The sequence below is a fragment of the Panicum hallii genome, chromosome 9 (genome assembly GCF_002211085.1).
Source record: "Panicum hallii strain FIL2 chromosome 9, PHallii_v3.1, whole genome shotgun sequence".
In the NCBI taxonomy this organism is placed as follows: domain Eukaryota; kingdom Viridiplantae; phylum Streptophyta; class Magnoliopsida; order Poales; family Poaceae; genus Panicum; species Panicum hallii.
Window position 1 is genome coordinate 1,935,134 of NC_038050.1, and position 16,642 is coordinate 1,951,775.

The 16,642-nt window shown below is 49.0% G+C and overlaps 3 protein-coding genes across 4 annotated transcripts; 1 reads left to right on the forward strand and 2 right to left on the reverse strand.

Annotated features, from left to right (window-relative positions):
- Positions 1-1,994: 1,994 nt before the first annotated feature.
- Positions 1,995-4,128, reverse strand: LOC112874886 (amino acid transporter ANT1-like). The gene is made up of 3 exons (XM_025938451.1): positions 3,690-4,128; positions 2,896-3,591; positions 1,995-2,806 (listed from the first exon to the last, which is right to left on the reverse strand). Exons 1-3 carry the CDS (start codon positions 3,888-3,890, stop codon positions 2,411-2,413), a joined length of 1,293 nt encoding a protein of 430 aa, XP_025794236.1. The 5' UTR covers positions 3,891-4,128; the 3' UTR covers positions 1,995-2,410.
- A 665-nt stretch (positions 4,129-4,793) lies between these two features.
- Positions 4,794-6,095, forward strand: LOC112874887 (CASP-like protein 4B3). Its single transcript, XM_025938452.1, has 3 exons — positions 4,794-5,377; positions 5,487-5,625; positions 5,770-6,095. The coding sequence occupies exons 1-3, from the start codon at positions 5,109-5,111 to the stop codon at positions 5,959-5,961; spliced, it is 600 nt and encodes a 199-aa protein (XP_025794237.1). The 5' UTR covers positions 4,794-5,108; the 3' UTR covers positions 5,962-6,095.
- Positions 6,096-6,137: 42 nt separating this feature from the next.
- LOC112874885 (SCAR-like protein 1) lies at positions 6,138-15,787 on the reverse strand. Of its 2 annotated transcripts, none has more exons than XM_025938450.1 (11): positions 15,402-15,787; positions 13,751-13,914; positions 13,540-13,663; positions 13,344-13,464; positions 12,732-12,790; positions 11,495-12,588; positions 10,987-11,376; positions 6,986-10,869; positions 6,811-6,897; positions 6,602-6,721; positions 6,138-6,499 (listed from the first exon to the last, which is right to left on the reverse strand). In XM_025938450.1, the coding sequence occupies exons 1-11, from the start codon at positions 15,551-15,553 to the stop codon at positions 6,452-6,454; spliced, it is 6,243 nt and encodes a 2,080-aa protein (XP_025794235.1). In that variant the 5' UTR covers positions 15,554-15,787; the 3' UTR covers positions 6,138-6,451. The 2 variants fall into 2 exon arrangements, with proteins under 2 accessions (XP_025794235.1, XP_025794234.1); XM_025938449.1 differs by having other exon boundaries at positions 12,732-12,793.
- Between the last annotated feature and the right edge of the window lie 855 nt (positions 15,788-16,642).

Genomic DNA, 16,642 nt, shown 5'->3' on the forward strand with positions numbered 1-16,642 from the left:
ACACCACACCACACCCATGCAGTAGGAGTAGTAGAGCGGTGGTGGCAGCGGCGCCCTTAGCTAGCTAGCTAGCTCGCTCGCTTCAGTTGAAAGCAAAGGCTTTGGAGTAGAAACGCCGGGGACTCGGCCTGCTCGCTCCCCCGTTTCCCTCCCCCATGCTGCCTCAACAAGTGTGACAGTTGTCTCACTCCACAGTTCACGAGAGAGAGAGAGAGAGAGAGAGAGAGAAGAGAGAGAGAGAGAGTCTTGCGATCGTCTCCTCACTATAAATAATAGGGCAGGGCACTTGGGGGCCATTCCATCTTCACTTGCAGCACTAGTTCACTGCTGGCTCTATCTAGCTACACAAACCTAATAAGCAGCCTAACCGTGCCTCATCATCTTCTTGCTCGATCTCTCTCATTCTCACCATGCATGAAACATAGTTCTTGCGCCTTCTCTCGTGGCCGGCCGCCATTGCTGCTGCTTGGTCTTGTTCTTCTCCACGAAGAATAACCCAGCTGGTAGGTAGCTAGTATATATTACTTTGTAGAGCAGAAAGATAGAAGATCTGAGGAGAAGGAAAAAGGGTATGGAACAATCCTTGAAGCTCAGGAGGGATAGCGCCTAGGAAATCATTAGATTGGAGCCACGAGGAGAAAGAGATCGAGAGACGTACGTGCGTGTGAATCGATCTGCTCGGTCTCTTTCTCTGAAGCTAGGTTCTGTCTATCAATCTGAAGCGCTATCTATCCTGAGCTCCACGGCTTGCTCTTACCAGTTACCACACGCTCGCCGCCGGCCGATCGATCGTTCGATCTTGTTCCCCAGCTCGCTCGCTCTCATCATGAGCGAGAAACCAATCTCTTCACGCCTCCTGTTCATTGTTGCAGTGCAGGTGAGAGGTCGTAGTCATCTCATCAAGCAGCAGCTTGACGCCATTGCTGCGGGCCGAGCGAGGTATATCTCCTGCTGGCCGGCTCCATGATTATTTTACCATATCCGTGCGAGTGGTGAGCTGAGGCGTGTTCATTCATGCATGCATGCTCGCAAAGTTATGGGCACGCCCGGTTTTACTTGCTACCGTACAAAAGGGTGAGTAAATGCTAGACCTAACCGATTCAAGAGCATGTTCCATCATCTCCTGCTGCAAGCAAAATTCACTCATTTTAAAACCAGAGAGCATATAGTTACTCCCTACCCCATGCATACATGCATGTATTATCATTGTTAAGAATAAATAAAAGAAGATGGCCCTATATGTGTAGCTCCTATGCAGTATATATAGTTACTCTTGAAACTAACAGTGACTTGTGAGAGTAATTTTTCTTTTTTCTTCTTTTTACGACAGACGGACGAATTTTCATCTTGAATCAGACATGCATCCGATCTCGTTAAAAAGTTGATCTTGAAGCTATTATCAATGCATACATGTCCGTTTTTTCACACCTGCTAGTTTAGAAGCAGAGAAGCCAAAACAGCAGCTTGCACCTGTGACTCCCAATCTCCCTCGCATACAAAGCATCACGCATGATGCAACAGCGGGGTCTCCAGAGACAAAAGCCTCATCGCCTTTTCCAATCCGGTTGCCATGTCTTGATGGCTGCCATTTCAGGACATGTAGGTAGGGGGCCGGATCTTCTACGCCGCCGGACTCCACGGCCCAACGCCCCACGCCATGACACGACACCTCCCTGCAGGTCCTCGCCGGAAAAGGGAAAAAAATAGTCAAAGGAAGCGTGTATTAAAATGAAAAGCCGTCAGGTCACTGTGGCCACATTGGTGTACCGGCATGTAGCCTGACCCCCCTTGTTCTTCTCGTGAAAGTTTTGAATACGTTTTTTTTATGAGGCCCCTCGTAGTACCTGTACCTGATGTAAAACCTTTTGAAATCCAATGTACCCTGCTCCCCAAATTTTCAACGGACTGACTGTACGCTGGCAGAGGAGCATTTGCTCCTCCCCTGCCCTTTTTTATGATTTTCTCGTACAGATCCCTAGCGCTGCAAAAAGGAATTAAAAATATCGTTTCTTGCGTGTGCTGTCGAGACCGGAGACAGCGTCCTCGACGGACAGCGCCGGAAACTGACTTTTTTTCTATTAAAAAACAATCGGGTTTCTGATCAGACTAGTCCGTGCACGGCACGGAGAGCTACAACCAGCTGCTAGGCGCCTCGGGATTCCGAGACTGTTACGGGTCAAAGGGGGTGCCCACGTGTTACAGTGAAACTCCAGGTCTGCCCGGTAGGATCTGCAATGCTCTGAACCTGTAATTCTGCGCGCTAGGCTTCTGCTCACTGTTCTGAGCACCTGATGCATGGACAGTTTGTGTAGCAGTGGGCCGGGCCTGAATCTTTCAGAAAGAAATAAAAAGGCCTGGCAGGCCTGCTCGAGACGTATCAATTTTTGTACAAAACCGTCGCGTTTCTCCGTCACGGACGCCGCGCCACGGCCGCGTACAGCCCGTGGGCGGCGAACGCGAGGCCGAAGAGGAGGACGCCCCAGTCCACGGCGCGCCGCGCCGAACCGGCGCCGGCGCCCGCGACGCGGAGGTGGAACAGCGCGGGCAGCACGAACGAGAGCAGCGCGCACACCGTGCTCCCCACGAACGACGCGAACGACCCGAACGCCGGCACGAAGCACGCGGCCGCGGACAGCGCCGCCACCACCGCGACGCGGCTCGCGTGCAGCGCCGCCCGCTCGAGCGCGCCGCCGCCGATGTGCTTCCGCAGCCACCCGCCCGGCGCGAGCAGCCGCGCCTCCACGATCTCGTGGATCGGGTGCATCATGATCGGGAACGTCAGCGCCAGCGCGATGCACAGAACCACCTGCGCGAGAGGAATCATCTCTGCTTTCATCGATGGCCATGTCGATCACGATCATGAACGGGTTCTTATTCATAGGAATTTTTCCTGACCTTGACGGCGGCGGTGGACCAGTTGCTCGGGAGGTTCAGCGTGATGATGTCCTTGGTGGCGTCGCCGTAGGCGAGGTACCCGCAGGCGCCGAAGCAGACGTACACGACGGTGACGCCGGCGATGGCCTGGAGGAGCACGGGCCGGAACCTGCTCCGGTCGGACATGGACGCCTCCAGGGCCAGCGTCATGCAGAACCCCTCGAAGCAGAACACGGCGCAGCCGCAGGCGAACGCGACGCCCCAGGGCCCCGCGACCGCGGCTCGGCCCGCGAACGGCTGCCCGCCGCGCGCGGCCAGGAGCTGGGCGTCCTGCTTCACCACGGTGGCCACGGCCAGGACGGTGCACGCGTCGGCGAGGATGCTGAAGTGCGCGAGGGAGGGCAGCGAGCGGATGAAGGAGAGCGCGGCCTGGACCGGGAGCAGGAGCGCGAGGACCACGGCGGCCGGCGAGAGCGGGCTGGGGCCGCGGCCGCCCTCGGCGGCGAAGACGGAGGAGACGTTCTGGCCGATGAAGACGAGGTAGGCGACGGTGCCACCGGTCTGGGACAGGATGATGGTGGCCTCCGTGAAGCACCTGCCGACCCGGCCGAAGCACTTCTCGCCCAGGTCGCCGTAGGTGTAGTTGCAACAGCGATGCTGGTGGCCATGCTCCTCGACCTCTGCTTCTTGCTCGCGCAGTTTGTCTCTGCAGTCCAACTACACGATGAACAGAAAGGATGAAGCTCTGAATCAATCAACAAGATCGATAGCAAATCTCAAATCGATTATTCAAGAAGGAGGATTTGAGTACTGACGAGCAGAAGCATGCAGTAGAAGGTGGCGGCCCCCGCGCCGGCGACGCCGAGGGCGCCGGCGAGCCAGCCGGCGGTGCGGAAGGCGTAGGGCAGGCCTAGCACCCCGGTGCCGACGATGGAGACGACGATGTTCCCGATCGTCTGCGCGGGCGTCGCGCCCCGCCGCCCCTCCAGCAGCGGCACCTTCGGCTCCGCCGCCATCAACCCCCGGCAAACCTCGAGAGCTACCTGAGCTCCGGAATGAACGAGCTGAAATTAAGCTGCCGTCGACGAGGCTCTTTTCTCGGTTCCTTTTCCGTGTTCTTGGATGGACGCGCGCGAGGATGAGGATGAATGGATTGGATGATCCTTTGGTAGGTGGCGTGGCGGCTGTGGGGTCGCCGGGTAGCCGTGGCTCAGCACATGACTGATGCTGCTGTCCGAGTGAACTGTGCGCGCGTGTTCGTCGTCTGGCCGGGAACGTGAGGAAATCACACACACTTGGCTGTCAGGAATTCCCCACATTTTTTGGGGGATTGTTGATTGGTCGGATCAGACGGATCGGGTGGGTGGGTCGATCTGGTTGGCGCGGCTGGGCTCTGGAATTCTGGATACGTGGAGCCGTGGAGTGGCTCTGGTGGAGGAGGGAGAAGAGGAGCCGCGTGGAGCACGCTGGTTCGTCGCCGCGTATCACCAACGACCGAAACAGAACAAGAAACAGGTAGTGTGGCAGCGGATCAACGATTGATCACCAGATTGTGTGGGTCGAGTTGCTCGAGGGAAGAAAAATGAAAAAGGATCGACATATGGGCTAAAGGCCCAGGACGGAGGCCCACGTAGCCTAACAACCTGGCACGGCCCGAGTAACACACTGTCATTTCCCTTCTGGACACGCGGCATCTATGCACCGCACGTCCCCTATCGCACACGTATGGATCGTGCACTTCTCACGTGAAGCGCACTAGTATGTGCAAAGAAGAAGAAAATATGCAAGGAGCAGAAGCTGCGCTGCGGTGATTCGTTCAGGTTCAGATAGTGAGCTTGCCTGTGTCGTGGTGAGCGTGCCTGTGAGGCTGTGCCTACCAACAAAGCCGGGAATGTCTCTAACCGCAAGCTACAGCTACAGGTTACCCGGACGCCCGACGCGTCCAGCTACCCGGTCGTTGCGGCTCTGCCGGCCGCCGCGCGCAAGCGGACGCGAGCGCGGCCGGCAAAAAACTGAAGCCAAAACCGCGTGTCGCGTCGGCGTCATCCATCACCCCTCACCCGTGCCCGCGCAGGCCCGTCGTCACACACCGTCTCTCGCCCGCCCGCCTATCTCCACAGCCACGTCGGTTTCGCCGCCTTCGCCTCGTCTAACAAGTCGTCGTCGCCGTTCGCGTGTCCGTCCGGGGAAAGCAAATTCACGCGCGCGCACCACCGCCCGGTCGAGATCCGCCGATGTCCAAGTCCGTCCCGGCCGACGCGCCGCCGAGCGTCGCGCCGGCACCGAAAGCGGCCGCCGTCGATGGCGTCAGCGAGCAGCACGAGCCGGCCGGCGGCGGCGGGGTGAGGTCGATGGTGGAGCGGTGGAAGATGGAGGGCGCGCCGGCGCGGGCGCGGCTGCTACTCCGGGCCGCCGCGTGGCTCTTCTCCCTCCTCGCCCTCGTCGTCATGGCGTCCAACCAGCACGGCGGCAGCCAGGACTTCCGCCAGTACCCCGAGTACAAGTCAGTGCTACTAGTGCCCAGTTCTCAATCCACTATTCCACTCCACGCATTGCAAATTTTTGCCATGGCCTCTGCTGAAATCGCGGGCGCTCCTGCTCCGGCTATGCAGCTACTGCCTCGGCATCTCGATCGTGGCGTGGCTGTACGCCACGGCGCAGGTCCTGCGCGACGCCCACCGGCTCGGCTCCGGGCGAGACCTGATCGGGACGAGGAAGGCGTCGGCCCTCCTCGACTTCGCCGGAGACCAGGTGAGTTCGTTGGGTGGATGAAATCATCACATCGGAACGATCGGATCCAACCACCGATGGCCAGCCTGGCAACGTCGTCGTGTCACCACCCGCCGTGTGGTTGCCTCACTTATCTGAAGGAAACTGGAATGATCGTGGGTGCAGGTCGTCGCTTACTTCTTGATATCGGCCATGTCCGCGGCGGCGCCGGTGACGGACTACATGCGCCAGAAAGCGAACAACCTGTTCACGGACTCGGCGGCGGCGGCCATCAGCATGGCCTTCTTCGCCTTCGTGGCCATCGGCCTCTCTGCTCTCGTCTCCGGGTACAGCCTTTCCATGGAAGTCCTTGTGTAGCCTCCTGCGTGTACAATTCTCACTCGTCTCCTCTGTGCCACAATGTCACATTACATGATTACAACAGCGTGCATATACACCTCCAATTGTTTCGTGATCGTTGATTAATAAATCAGTAAACGAGCGTGTTAATATTTTTGTAAGTTAAGGTCTGCATGGAACCATTGATGCCATAATACTCCTCAGTAGATAAACCTGTTTGATTAGAACTGTCTAATTTACATAGACCTGAAGAATATGCATGCTCTCCTCGGATCATGTCCACCACAACAGCCTTTGCTGCTGGGAGAGGCAAGTATACAAATAATCGGTCGAAAGAATACGAGAAGAATGGGGAAGAAAAAGATTATTAGCATAAACTATACAAGAAGACTACCATTGCTAACCAAAAATTGACATGGCTGTGCAACCCCAACATGTCCACGGCGTCCTTGATGAACTGGCATCTTTCTGTGGTGGAAAGAACACCAAGAGGGCAAAAGATGGGCATCTATGCGTCACTCCAACTATCTGCGTCTTCGTCATCACTTCCCACTGCCTGTTCGGTATGATGAACAAGAGACTTAAAAGGGCAATAATAAAATCGAAATGGAAGTTAGTTCGTCGCAGAAAGAAGCGGAGTCAACTGCAGAGAGAATACCTGTCGGATGGCATTTGCCTTCTCTATGATTGCAGCAACCTTCAAGTTTCTAGTATTGGCTCTAGCAGGAGATCCCATAGCTATTGGCTTAGCAGGAGCCACTGGTTTCAGGCTGAAGGTCTGATCGAAAAGCAAACATCAAACAAGTTAGATTGAAAGCACAATTATTTTATTTTTTTTAAATGGAGAAAGCATTTTTATTCTCCGACCTTGTTTCTTATCTGCTCTAGCAACAGGTTTCTCTCGTTGGGCTTTGGCTTGTCAGTTGATGGTGCAAGCTCTGAAACCTTTCGCATCTGCAACAGTAGATAGCGTTAGATTAGTTACAGGAATCATGGCTACACACATAGAAAAAAAATTATCAGGAAAAGGGAGGCAAACTACCGAGCTTCTATCGTGAGCAGCAACAGCATCGACCAGTGGATTCCTTGGGATGTTTTTTATCGAAATAGGCTTCTTGATTAAATGATTATCGGTGATATTTGGCTCGAAGCTGTCTTGTACTGATATACCATACTTAGGATGAATCATCTGAGGTCCAACAGTCCATCCCAACACAGGTGGCTGCTCAGCATGTCCAAAGCTAGCTTCGTCAAGACCACTAAAGAAGTTACTTTTATCACCAGGCCATGCCGCTAATGGGCCTGGGTTGCTAGGCCGGTGTCTATTTTCTCTATCTAAATTATATTCATCATGTGGATAATCTTGAGGTGCCATTGATTCTGAGCTGGGCAATGGGCCTCCCGACCGATCGTGCTCAAAACTATCCATATTTTGTTCCTGTAAATGTTGACTCTCCTGGCTATTCCCTTCATTCAACAATGTACCTGGTGCAGAATGTTTTTCAGGGTCTGAAATTGCCTCACTTGCACTAGACAGATGTTTCCCACCCTCCTCTGATGCATTTGTAATATGCTCTTCGTGGTCTGAAGTCCCTGAGAACGATTCAACATACTCAGGTTGCTGGTAACACCTATTTTCAGAATCATGTCCTTTTATTGAGATGCTTTCCATGTCACCAGCAGCATCCATTGACTTGCCAATACCACTATTTTCTCTAGAATCTGAAGATAAGATGCACAGGTGAGGGCCCTGCTGTTCATCTGTAGGTAATGGAAACACAGGGTTCAATGAGGATAAGGCTATTCCATATGTCGCCCCAGAATCATCTGCTGTTGCTGGTGCGACCCCAGCATCCGCACGATCATCAACTCCTGGTGATGATGACCAAACATTGCCCTGGTGTTTAATGTTCTCTGAAGCTTCTGAGAATTGCCAACAGTGTTCAGTCCTTGCAACATCAGTTACTACAACACTGGTCGATGATCTCCCAAATTCTACATTTTGATCATTATCATCTAACAAAGAACTCCGATTTATATCTTCTTTGATCGCTTGAGAGGATACTGGTTCTATTGATCTATCCATTCGATCGAGCAAACCTAACCTGATATCCATGTCTTGTCTTGATGCCTGCAAAACTGGATTTATTCTCCTTGCAGGCTCAGGCATAGAGCCTTTTCCACTCAGAAGCCCTAGACGAGGCCTTCCAAGCCTCCACTGGAGTGGAGGGAGGGGGGGAGGTGCTTGAGCTTGGGGATCTTCGTAGGAATCATTTTGAGATTGTACAGCGGGTGGCAGACCAGGAGACAACTGATATGTTTCCATGACTGGAGTAGAAGCCAATGCACTTGTGTCAGTTAGTACTGGTGAATTTGAAGAACATGGCACAGTTTGGGAATTAAATTCAGTTGAGCAATCAGATTCCTTGTCTGGTCCCACCTGGCCAATGCATGCAAGAGGACCTTCTATTTCACCAACCTTATCATCATTCAAGGAACAGGGAGCAACATGAAAGTCTAATTCAGGGGATGCATGAGCTTCCTGCTCTTGCTCAGAGAAAATACGAGTTGGTTGAACATCTTCTGATTCACCAACCTTGTCTATAACCAAGGAACATGGAGTAACTTCAGAATCGCAGTCCCCTGAGACATTATCTTCTGATTCAAGATCAACTAAAACAGAACTGCTCAAAGGAGAGTGATCTAATTCTTGTATATTTTCCTCAGTTGAAGAACATGGGGTGATTCGAGAATTAAGTCCACATGGAACACAAACTTCTGATTCCTTATCCACTATGGCTGTATTGCACAAAGCAGGGCCATCCAGCTCATCAATCTTCTCATCAAGCAAAGGGGATATAGTGATTTGAGAATCATGTTCACCTGAGGTGCAACATTCAGACTCTTGTTCTGCTCGAAAAGAAGTCCTCAAAGCAGAGGCTTCTAAATTGTCTTCAATCTCATCAATTGAAGATGATGGAACGATCGAAGAACCAAATTCACCAAGGGCACAAACTTCTGATCCCTGGACTAGAACAGGTTTCCCCAAAGTAAGGGTATCATTCTTCTCGCTAGTTGAACAACAAGGAATATCCTGGTTATCATATTCATCCAGGGCACGAGCTCCTACCTGTGGTTCCACTGGGACAACAACATCCAGGTCCTCTACATTTTCATTAATAAAAGAATGCGGAACAAGACCGGCATGAATTTCCAGATCTTGTTTCACTTCGATAACATTGCTTGAAGGAAAGCAGGATTCTCCATTAGTCTTCTCTTTATCCGACAAAGGAAAACTATGAGAATCAACTTGAGACAACAGGTGCTGTTCCTGTTGTAAATCCACTGGAACAGAGAGTATATCTAATTCAGGACTTCTGTTATCACTGAAAGACGCATGCGATTTTAAATGAGAATCTACTCCTGGTGCCTCATCGTTGAGATCTTCTTTTCCAGAAAATGTCATTGATGTAGCACCTTGTATATCCATAGTAGATGAACATTCAGCACACTGAGAACCAAACTTAGAATGAACACATGCTTCCTGGTCTAAATTCATGGGCAAGGCAGAAAGAGAACATGGAAAATCTGATTCACTGACCATAGCATTTGAAATATTGTTAGATTCTGAGGCTGGTTCACTGTGACAACCTTCAGTGCCAGCTGAAAAACCTATTTCATGATACTCATGGAAGAAGGATCTGAAATCTTCTTCAGTCATAACTTCTGATGGTAACGGCGCTTCATCAGGTGGAGTTGCAGGTTCCCAAAGGGAATCAACAGCTGCTCCCATCCTGCCATGTTGTATTAGAAGTTCTGAAGGGAAATCCTGTTCTTCAGGGAAACACGGTTGGCCAATCATACTGGGAGAGGGATAAAATTGAGTGTGGCTCATCATGTAAGCAGGATCCATGAATGGGTTTGTACTACTAGAATCTTGATCAGGCATCCCCCATGCGGAATCTTGATCAACATTCTCTGGTTGTTTCTCCATTGTGTTACTTTTCAGGCTTACTGCACCATCCTTGTACAAATCACACAGAGAGAGGCCCTCAGCATTATGACTGGCCTCCTCTAGTAATTCCTCTTGATAATCAGATTCTACTGGAAAATGTGCTGAGGAAGGAAACTGAATACCATCCCTGTCACTACATTTTTCACCTATTGGCTCTATTTCACAAAAAGGAATATTGTCTATCTGCAACATACTCTTTTTAGAGATACATTCCCTTGATGTATCTACTTCCCCAAGATTTCTGTGGGTAGCTTCTACTGTTTCCAACCCTTCCTTTAAAGGAGAACTAGACTGTAGTTGCAGATCATGTCTAGAGGCTTCTTCAGTTGAATTTGTAGTGAGAACCTCTGTTTTTTCAGTATATAAGGCAGCATCACTGAACTCCTCTTTGGGGGGTACCACGTCATCTGCAAACCTGCTAGTAGTTGATTCTTCTGCAACCACAACTTTGCTACCCTCCTCAATGTCTTTCATTTCAGTCAATGCGTGCTGTTCTACACATGAACTACTGTTGTCAGGTAGAGAGGAAGTACTAGGGGCTAGAAGCACACTAATCTCCACTGGTTCTGTATCATCATTGAACACACAGGACTCAGGTGCAAGTGTCTCTCCTGCATGAGCTTCTGTCTCCTCTTGAGAAGGTACGCCTTGAATTACTACTGCAAACTCTTGAACATCAGAGAAGTCCCTGGCCATGGCAGATGCTTGCACAGAACCCTCTTTGTGTGTGCTGAGGCTAGTCGGGAAAGCCCCTCCTTCAAGCACAACTATTTGATTATCCTCTGCAATATCCTTATTAAAACGAGTTGATAGACCATTGTCTGGTAAAGAGTGCATGTCTTCAGCAATCTCATCACTATTTAATTCACGTGGTAGATTATTGCATGTGCCTGAATGTTCTGGTGCAATTCCTGAATCAACAGAACACCCATCCAAATAAAGCATTTAAAATGCAATATCAAGGACCCAACTGAATAAAGCATTTTTAGTTGTTAAGAGAAAGGAAAAAAGGCTAATGATCGACATACCATCTTGATGATCATGGCTGTCATCATGATCCAAACATGTTGGGGCAGTATCAGCATCAATTTCTTCAGGAACTGTAGCACTGTCCTTGTTCATCTCTACATCATTCATGCACATAACACGGTCCATATCTGGCCATGATGCAAGTATGCCAGTTGACGTATCTGTATCTAGAGATCCACCTTCTTCCAATTCTTTCTCTATCTCTTGTATTTCCTCTTGATTGGGTTTGGTAGGGTGGAGAAACAAATCATCAGCAATCCCAAAACTGGGTTTGTCTAAGTCTTCTGAAACATCGTTAGGATTGCTCAATACCATAGAAGTATCATCCTGGCCATGCTCTGCAGAATGATATACTTTGTCGGTGTAATCGTTGCTGCTGATAACCATACCTGACCAGAGAAGACAATAACTATGTTGGTAAAAGAAAAATAGTGACAAAGCTAAAATGAGCAAAGTTAGATTTAATGTAACAAATAGGTATAGATTTTATCAAAACTAGGTACTTACCATCCAACAAACCACTAGATGTCTTGGGTGAATGTTTATCAGAACTATGGATAACAGCTGTGTGATCACCACTTTGATAGTGATAAGCTTCCTCCTGGTGTTGTTGACAACCATAGAGATCTTCATTGGTTTGTAAGTCAGCATTGTCGGAAGCTACACTAGATGATGAGCTCACATCCATTAGATCCTCATCATCAAAAGGCTCTTCATCTTTGGTCCAATCAACACCATTCAATTGTCTTCCAAATTGTGAACCAGAGCTTGGACCATTAGTGGCTGACACTGCCGGAGGAGCATAATCACTTGGTAAGTCCGTACAGGTTGGTTCTCCAACCAAGCATAAACTGTTAAACCCTGGTGAAGAGTCTATTGCAGAACCTACTTCTGGAGACTCCGCATGCAATGCATCTTCACCTTCCTTGCTGTCACAGTTCATTTCAGTCCGCTCCACGTTGGCACTGGGATCAGGTTCAGTTTCTATTTCAGGATCTGCTTCACCGTCTGAGTCCATGTTGTTAAGAGCGTCGATGAAGTTGTCTTGATCACTACAAATGTCATCAGGTCTGCAGCCATTAGCATCTTGATCAGCAGGAACCCCAGCTAATATGTGTCTCTCTTCAACTCCTGAATGCGAGCTGTGATTACTTTCGCCAACCTGGAAGTTTGGACAATCCTGCAGCTTTCCTGAGTCACTGACCATGCCATTTTTTCCTAAAGGTTCATGTTGTTTCCCGGGAATTTGTTTATCACCTAGCTCCAGGTAAGGTGATCCATGAGTGGGTGCAGATATAGTCTCCATGGTATCAGATTCATTTATTGGAACAATTTTAGTCAGTTCCAGTTTACCAGAAGATTGAACAATGGCACCATAATTCTCCATTTCACTTGAGTCAGATGACCTAAATTTCACATGGTACTGCTGCCCAGAATATGCGGACAAAATTTTTTGTTGCGATGAAATTACTTCTAGCAGATGCTCCCTGCATATTCTGCTAATAGTTTTATGATCAGGACTCCGCGGATGCCTGGATTTCAACTTTGTTGTCCTAGGTGGAACTTTCCTAGAAGTTCGATCCTTGGGGGCAATGTGATATCTGCAAGTTTTACACAAAATCGATGTATCACCACATGGTAAATTCAGTCTAATCATATAGAATAATTTTTCCGAAGTATGTTGGTTGCTGTGATTGCATCTGATACTTGTTAGTCATGACCAACAAAATGCCATCAAACTTACTCAGAGTTTTCAATGAGTAATGATTCAAGTGTTGCCCCTTTCCTCCAACGCATAGCCTTCTTCTGAATGAAGAGAGGTAAGTAAGTTTCTGATTTCAAGAGCATAGCTCCTTTAAAAAATATATGGGGTCACAAAGAATTGGATGTATCCAGATCTACATTGCGACATACTAGAGCGGATAAAGCACATAAAAAGAGGGTTATTCCTAGGGGGAAAGGCCATATTCCAATTTCAAAAATGCATGGCCAGTTGAGATGACGACCTATTAACTATTACCAACAAATGGGAGATAAACAATGTACTCTTGGCTTGAGAAACAATGTACCAGGGTTCTAATTAAAAACTCTGTTCTCAAATTACTTGAGCAAGGTCACTCAATTAAAAGAAGAAGAAGAAAAAAAAAGAATTTCAAGACAACATAGTTACCATAATAGGCACTACCATAACTTTCAACTTTTGAAATGGAAGAGTAGCAGCTAGCTTCACATTTTCTGTTTGTGCATAACATAATCTAGTAGGCAAAGATACCAAGTATGCAGGACAAAGTGAAAAACAACATTGGGAGAGTTTTTTAAAATAAAATCTTGGCGAGGGTTGACCCTTTTTACTTACCTTAACTCTACGAGGCTTCTTTTCAATTGAAACATCCATTTCTAACATGTTGGATTCTGTCTTGAAGAAAGAGGGGTCTGAATATCGTTTTAAGGAGGCTCCAGCACCAGCAACATCAAACCTGAAGAATAATCCATGTGTATAATTGCAGAAAACATGTTCACTGTAAATTTTCATACAAGAAGCATCTGCGTACTTATCCAGCGTGAACAAGTGCGGTGGGCCACGGCATTCTTCATACGAATCCAAAATGAAGCGAGGCATGTCTCCTTGTGTGATCATATTCTGTTTAAGTTGAAGATTAGCATGCCAGTTGACACCTACAAGAGAACGCACAGAGAACTTCTTGAAATAAGAGCCATGCCAAAAGAAATTAACGAGGTATGCACAGCTTTTTTCCGGCTAACCATCATCATGTGGATAATTTGAGTGCTCAGTCTGGGATACAAGTGCCTTCTCAACTGCTGGAAATTCTGCCTCTAGCTGCTGCAATCGGAGCATTAAACCATGTCCTCTAGAAGCAGTGGCCATCACATCTTCATGAAGGTCATGAAAAATTTCAGCTGCAAACCTATTGCACATGGAGGCAAACAAAAACACTTGATATACAAAGATAATCCCTATTGAAAAATTATGGTGCCATTAGGACAGGAATACTGAGACTCGGAGAGAACAGGTGTACTATCAACCAACATCTCAACTCCTACATTGTAAACAAGTTGGCTACTTGGATTTATCCAATATTTCAAACATATCTAAGGAGAATAGTCGGGCATTCATGCACAGCAGTGCTAATTGAGAACATGATAACATGCAAAACTATGACAAAAGAAATAATTACTGTAATTTCACAGCAACATTGAATTTGACTATTTGACCAAAATTAATTTGAAAAATACCGAAACATATGCGAACATGTTCTGACACACAAACAGCAGTACGACCAACTCCTCAACAAAGACAAACATGATCAATTTTCCATGCTGAAGTTGAGCACAAAATAGAAGCATATGCATCCGTAAAATTTTAACCAAGCCCGTGGTTTGAATGATACACCTACTTAGTTCACAAAAAGAAAATGCCAATCATCGATATCCTTTTTTAAAGGAAAATTGAGACCAACATATGATTGAGAAATAGAAACTATCACGCCAGTTCATCTATAGCTTCCTCAAACAAGTCCATTTTTATCTATAGACCGAAAGGATAGCATTAAGTTCAGAGTTGTAATGGCAAGGAAATTTGTTCCACATGTATTCCAAGCTGTCACATTGCGACTCAGAAGTATCTCAACTATGGTGTTCACAACACAATGTCCTTTGGCATTTGGCCAGTATCATTATGAAAAATTCTCCTTCAACAGACCCAACAAAGGTCAAATACTCTGATGAAGCCCCGCTTATTGGCTGCGGAAAGTTGTGACCAAGCAAGGTCAAATACTTCACAACCTGCGGCGTGTTTCTATGTCAACCCATGTGCGCAAGTCACGTGATATTACCTAAAATACGCCAGATTTAATAGAAACCGATGCACTCTCCAACGTCTAATCTCATAACTCGTGTTACGCTTAGCTATCCCGAAACAGCTCCAACGCGTGCAACAAAGACGCCAGATAATGCAATTCCCACATTCAACCATCTCAGTACCCTTGAACCGGATGCCAATTCAATCCTCAACCCCAATTTGTACCGAAATTCCAAGGACACTCCCTTAAAACCATCTAAAAAAGCAACACCAATGATTTCCCCAAATTGGACTAGAAGTTGCAAAAAATCACCGATACACAAATACCATTCCCAGCATCCCCGGCATAATGCAGCATGTACAGGAAAGCGAAAAGGCGAATTCCCTACCCGACCGTTGCCCTCAGACTGAGCGAATGAGCTCAGAAATTTGCCCATTACACTACACACAAAACTCTCCCAAGCAAAAGGGGCGGACATCGCAATCGGCCGCGAGCGACAGAACAAGCCTCAGAAACTTTTTTTCCAAAATCACACGCTATGCTCAGAACCTAGAGCTTTCGCACAAAATATCGGAGCAGGTAGGAGCACTCACTCGGCGAGATCCCCCAGCTGCCGGAGCACGCCGACGAGGCCGGCCATGGCGACGCCCTCGAGGAGCGCCTCCGGGTCATCCTCCTCCCCCGGCGCCGCGTACAGCTCCGGATCCGACAGCCCGTACTCGTTCCGTATCTGGTACCGAATCATCTCCGCTCGCGGCTCGCAGCCGCAGCCGCAACCACTGGTGCTGCCCTCTCCTCCCTCCCCAAGCGCCTCACGACTCCGCCATTGGAGCGGCCGCCTCCACCTCCAGTTCCACCGACCCCGCCACGGACAGCATATCTCTGGCCCGCTCGCGCGCCCCCGCCCCCGCTGCTGCGTGGGTAGATTCGCGGGTGCGCTTAGCGCGTGAATATTCAGAGCGGTGGAGTGAGGAAGACGAGGCCGGTGTGAGAGTAACGAGATTTATACGGCTACGCGTCAGAGAACACATTCTTATTTCGCAGCGCGTCACGGGCGCCGCTGACGCCCGGGGCCCACACCCTCGTGGCCCGTGAGATATTCTCGTCCGCTTCCGCGCGAGGCCCGGGTGGCTCCGCCAGCTGCCAGGTGGGCCGCGTACGCCTGTCCACCACCTGGGACCACACTGTCAGCCTCGTACCGGGCTTAGCGGCGGGCCTGGGACGTGTCCTTGTTTATCGATATGGAATTAAGGGGCCGGATGGGGGTGGGTTTGGGTTTTGACGGTGGGGGCCCATCGTTGAATCGGGCTGAGCTGGCAGGAGATGGGGTTTTTATTATCCCGTGGACGACGAGTGGACGCAGACGCCTCCTTGTTCATCGTTTGGTTTCGTCATCATCACCTTGTCGAACCCCCTCCGAAATTCATTTTTTTTCCAAAAGAAAAAATCTCATCCGATAAGGCAGCTGCAGTGCAACTAGCAAGTGCGTTTGGTAAAGCCCAACGAAACCAAGGAGCCGTAATCTAAAGGCGAATCAGAACTCAGATCAGGTGATGAGCCCCGTACGCCACGTACTGTGGAGTGGTGTACTTGACCACCTTTTAATGCGCGATAATTTCGCTGTTAGCAACTTGGTCTTGGACGCTGTTATCCGTGGCCGGTGGCGTTGCTTCTGTGGATGTGACGTCACGGCAGTACCGGCACAGCAAAAACAATTGGCTTCACTGAAAGCACCACTCATTCGTGGGAGTACTCGAGTGGTTGATTCGCCTCGATTTTTTTTTCCTTTCCCTTTTCTTTGGCGGAGGCGTTTTGCTTTTGAAGTGTGGTTGTT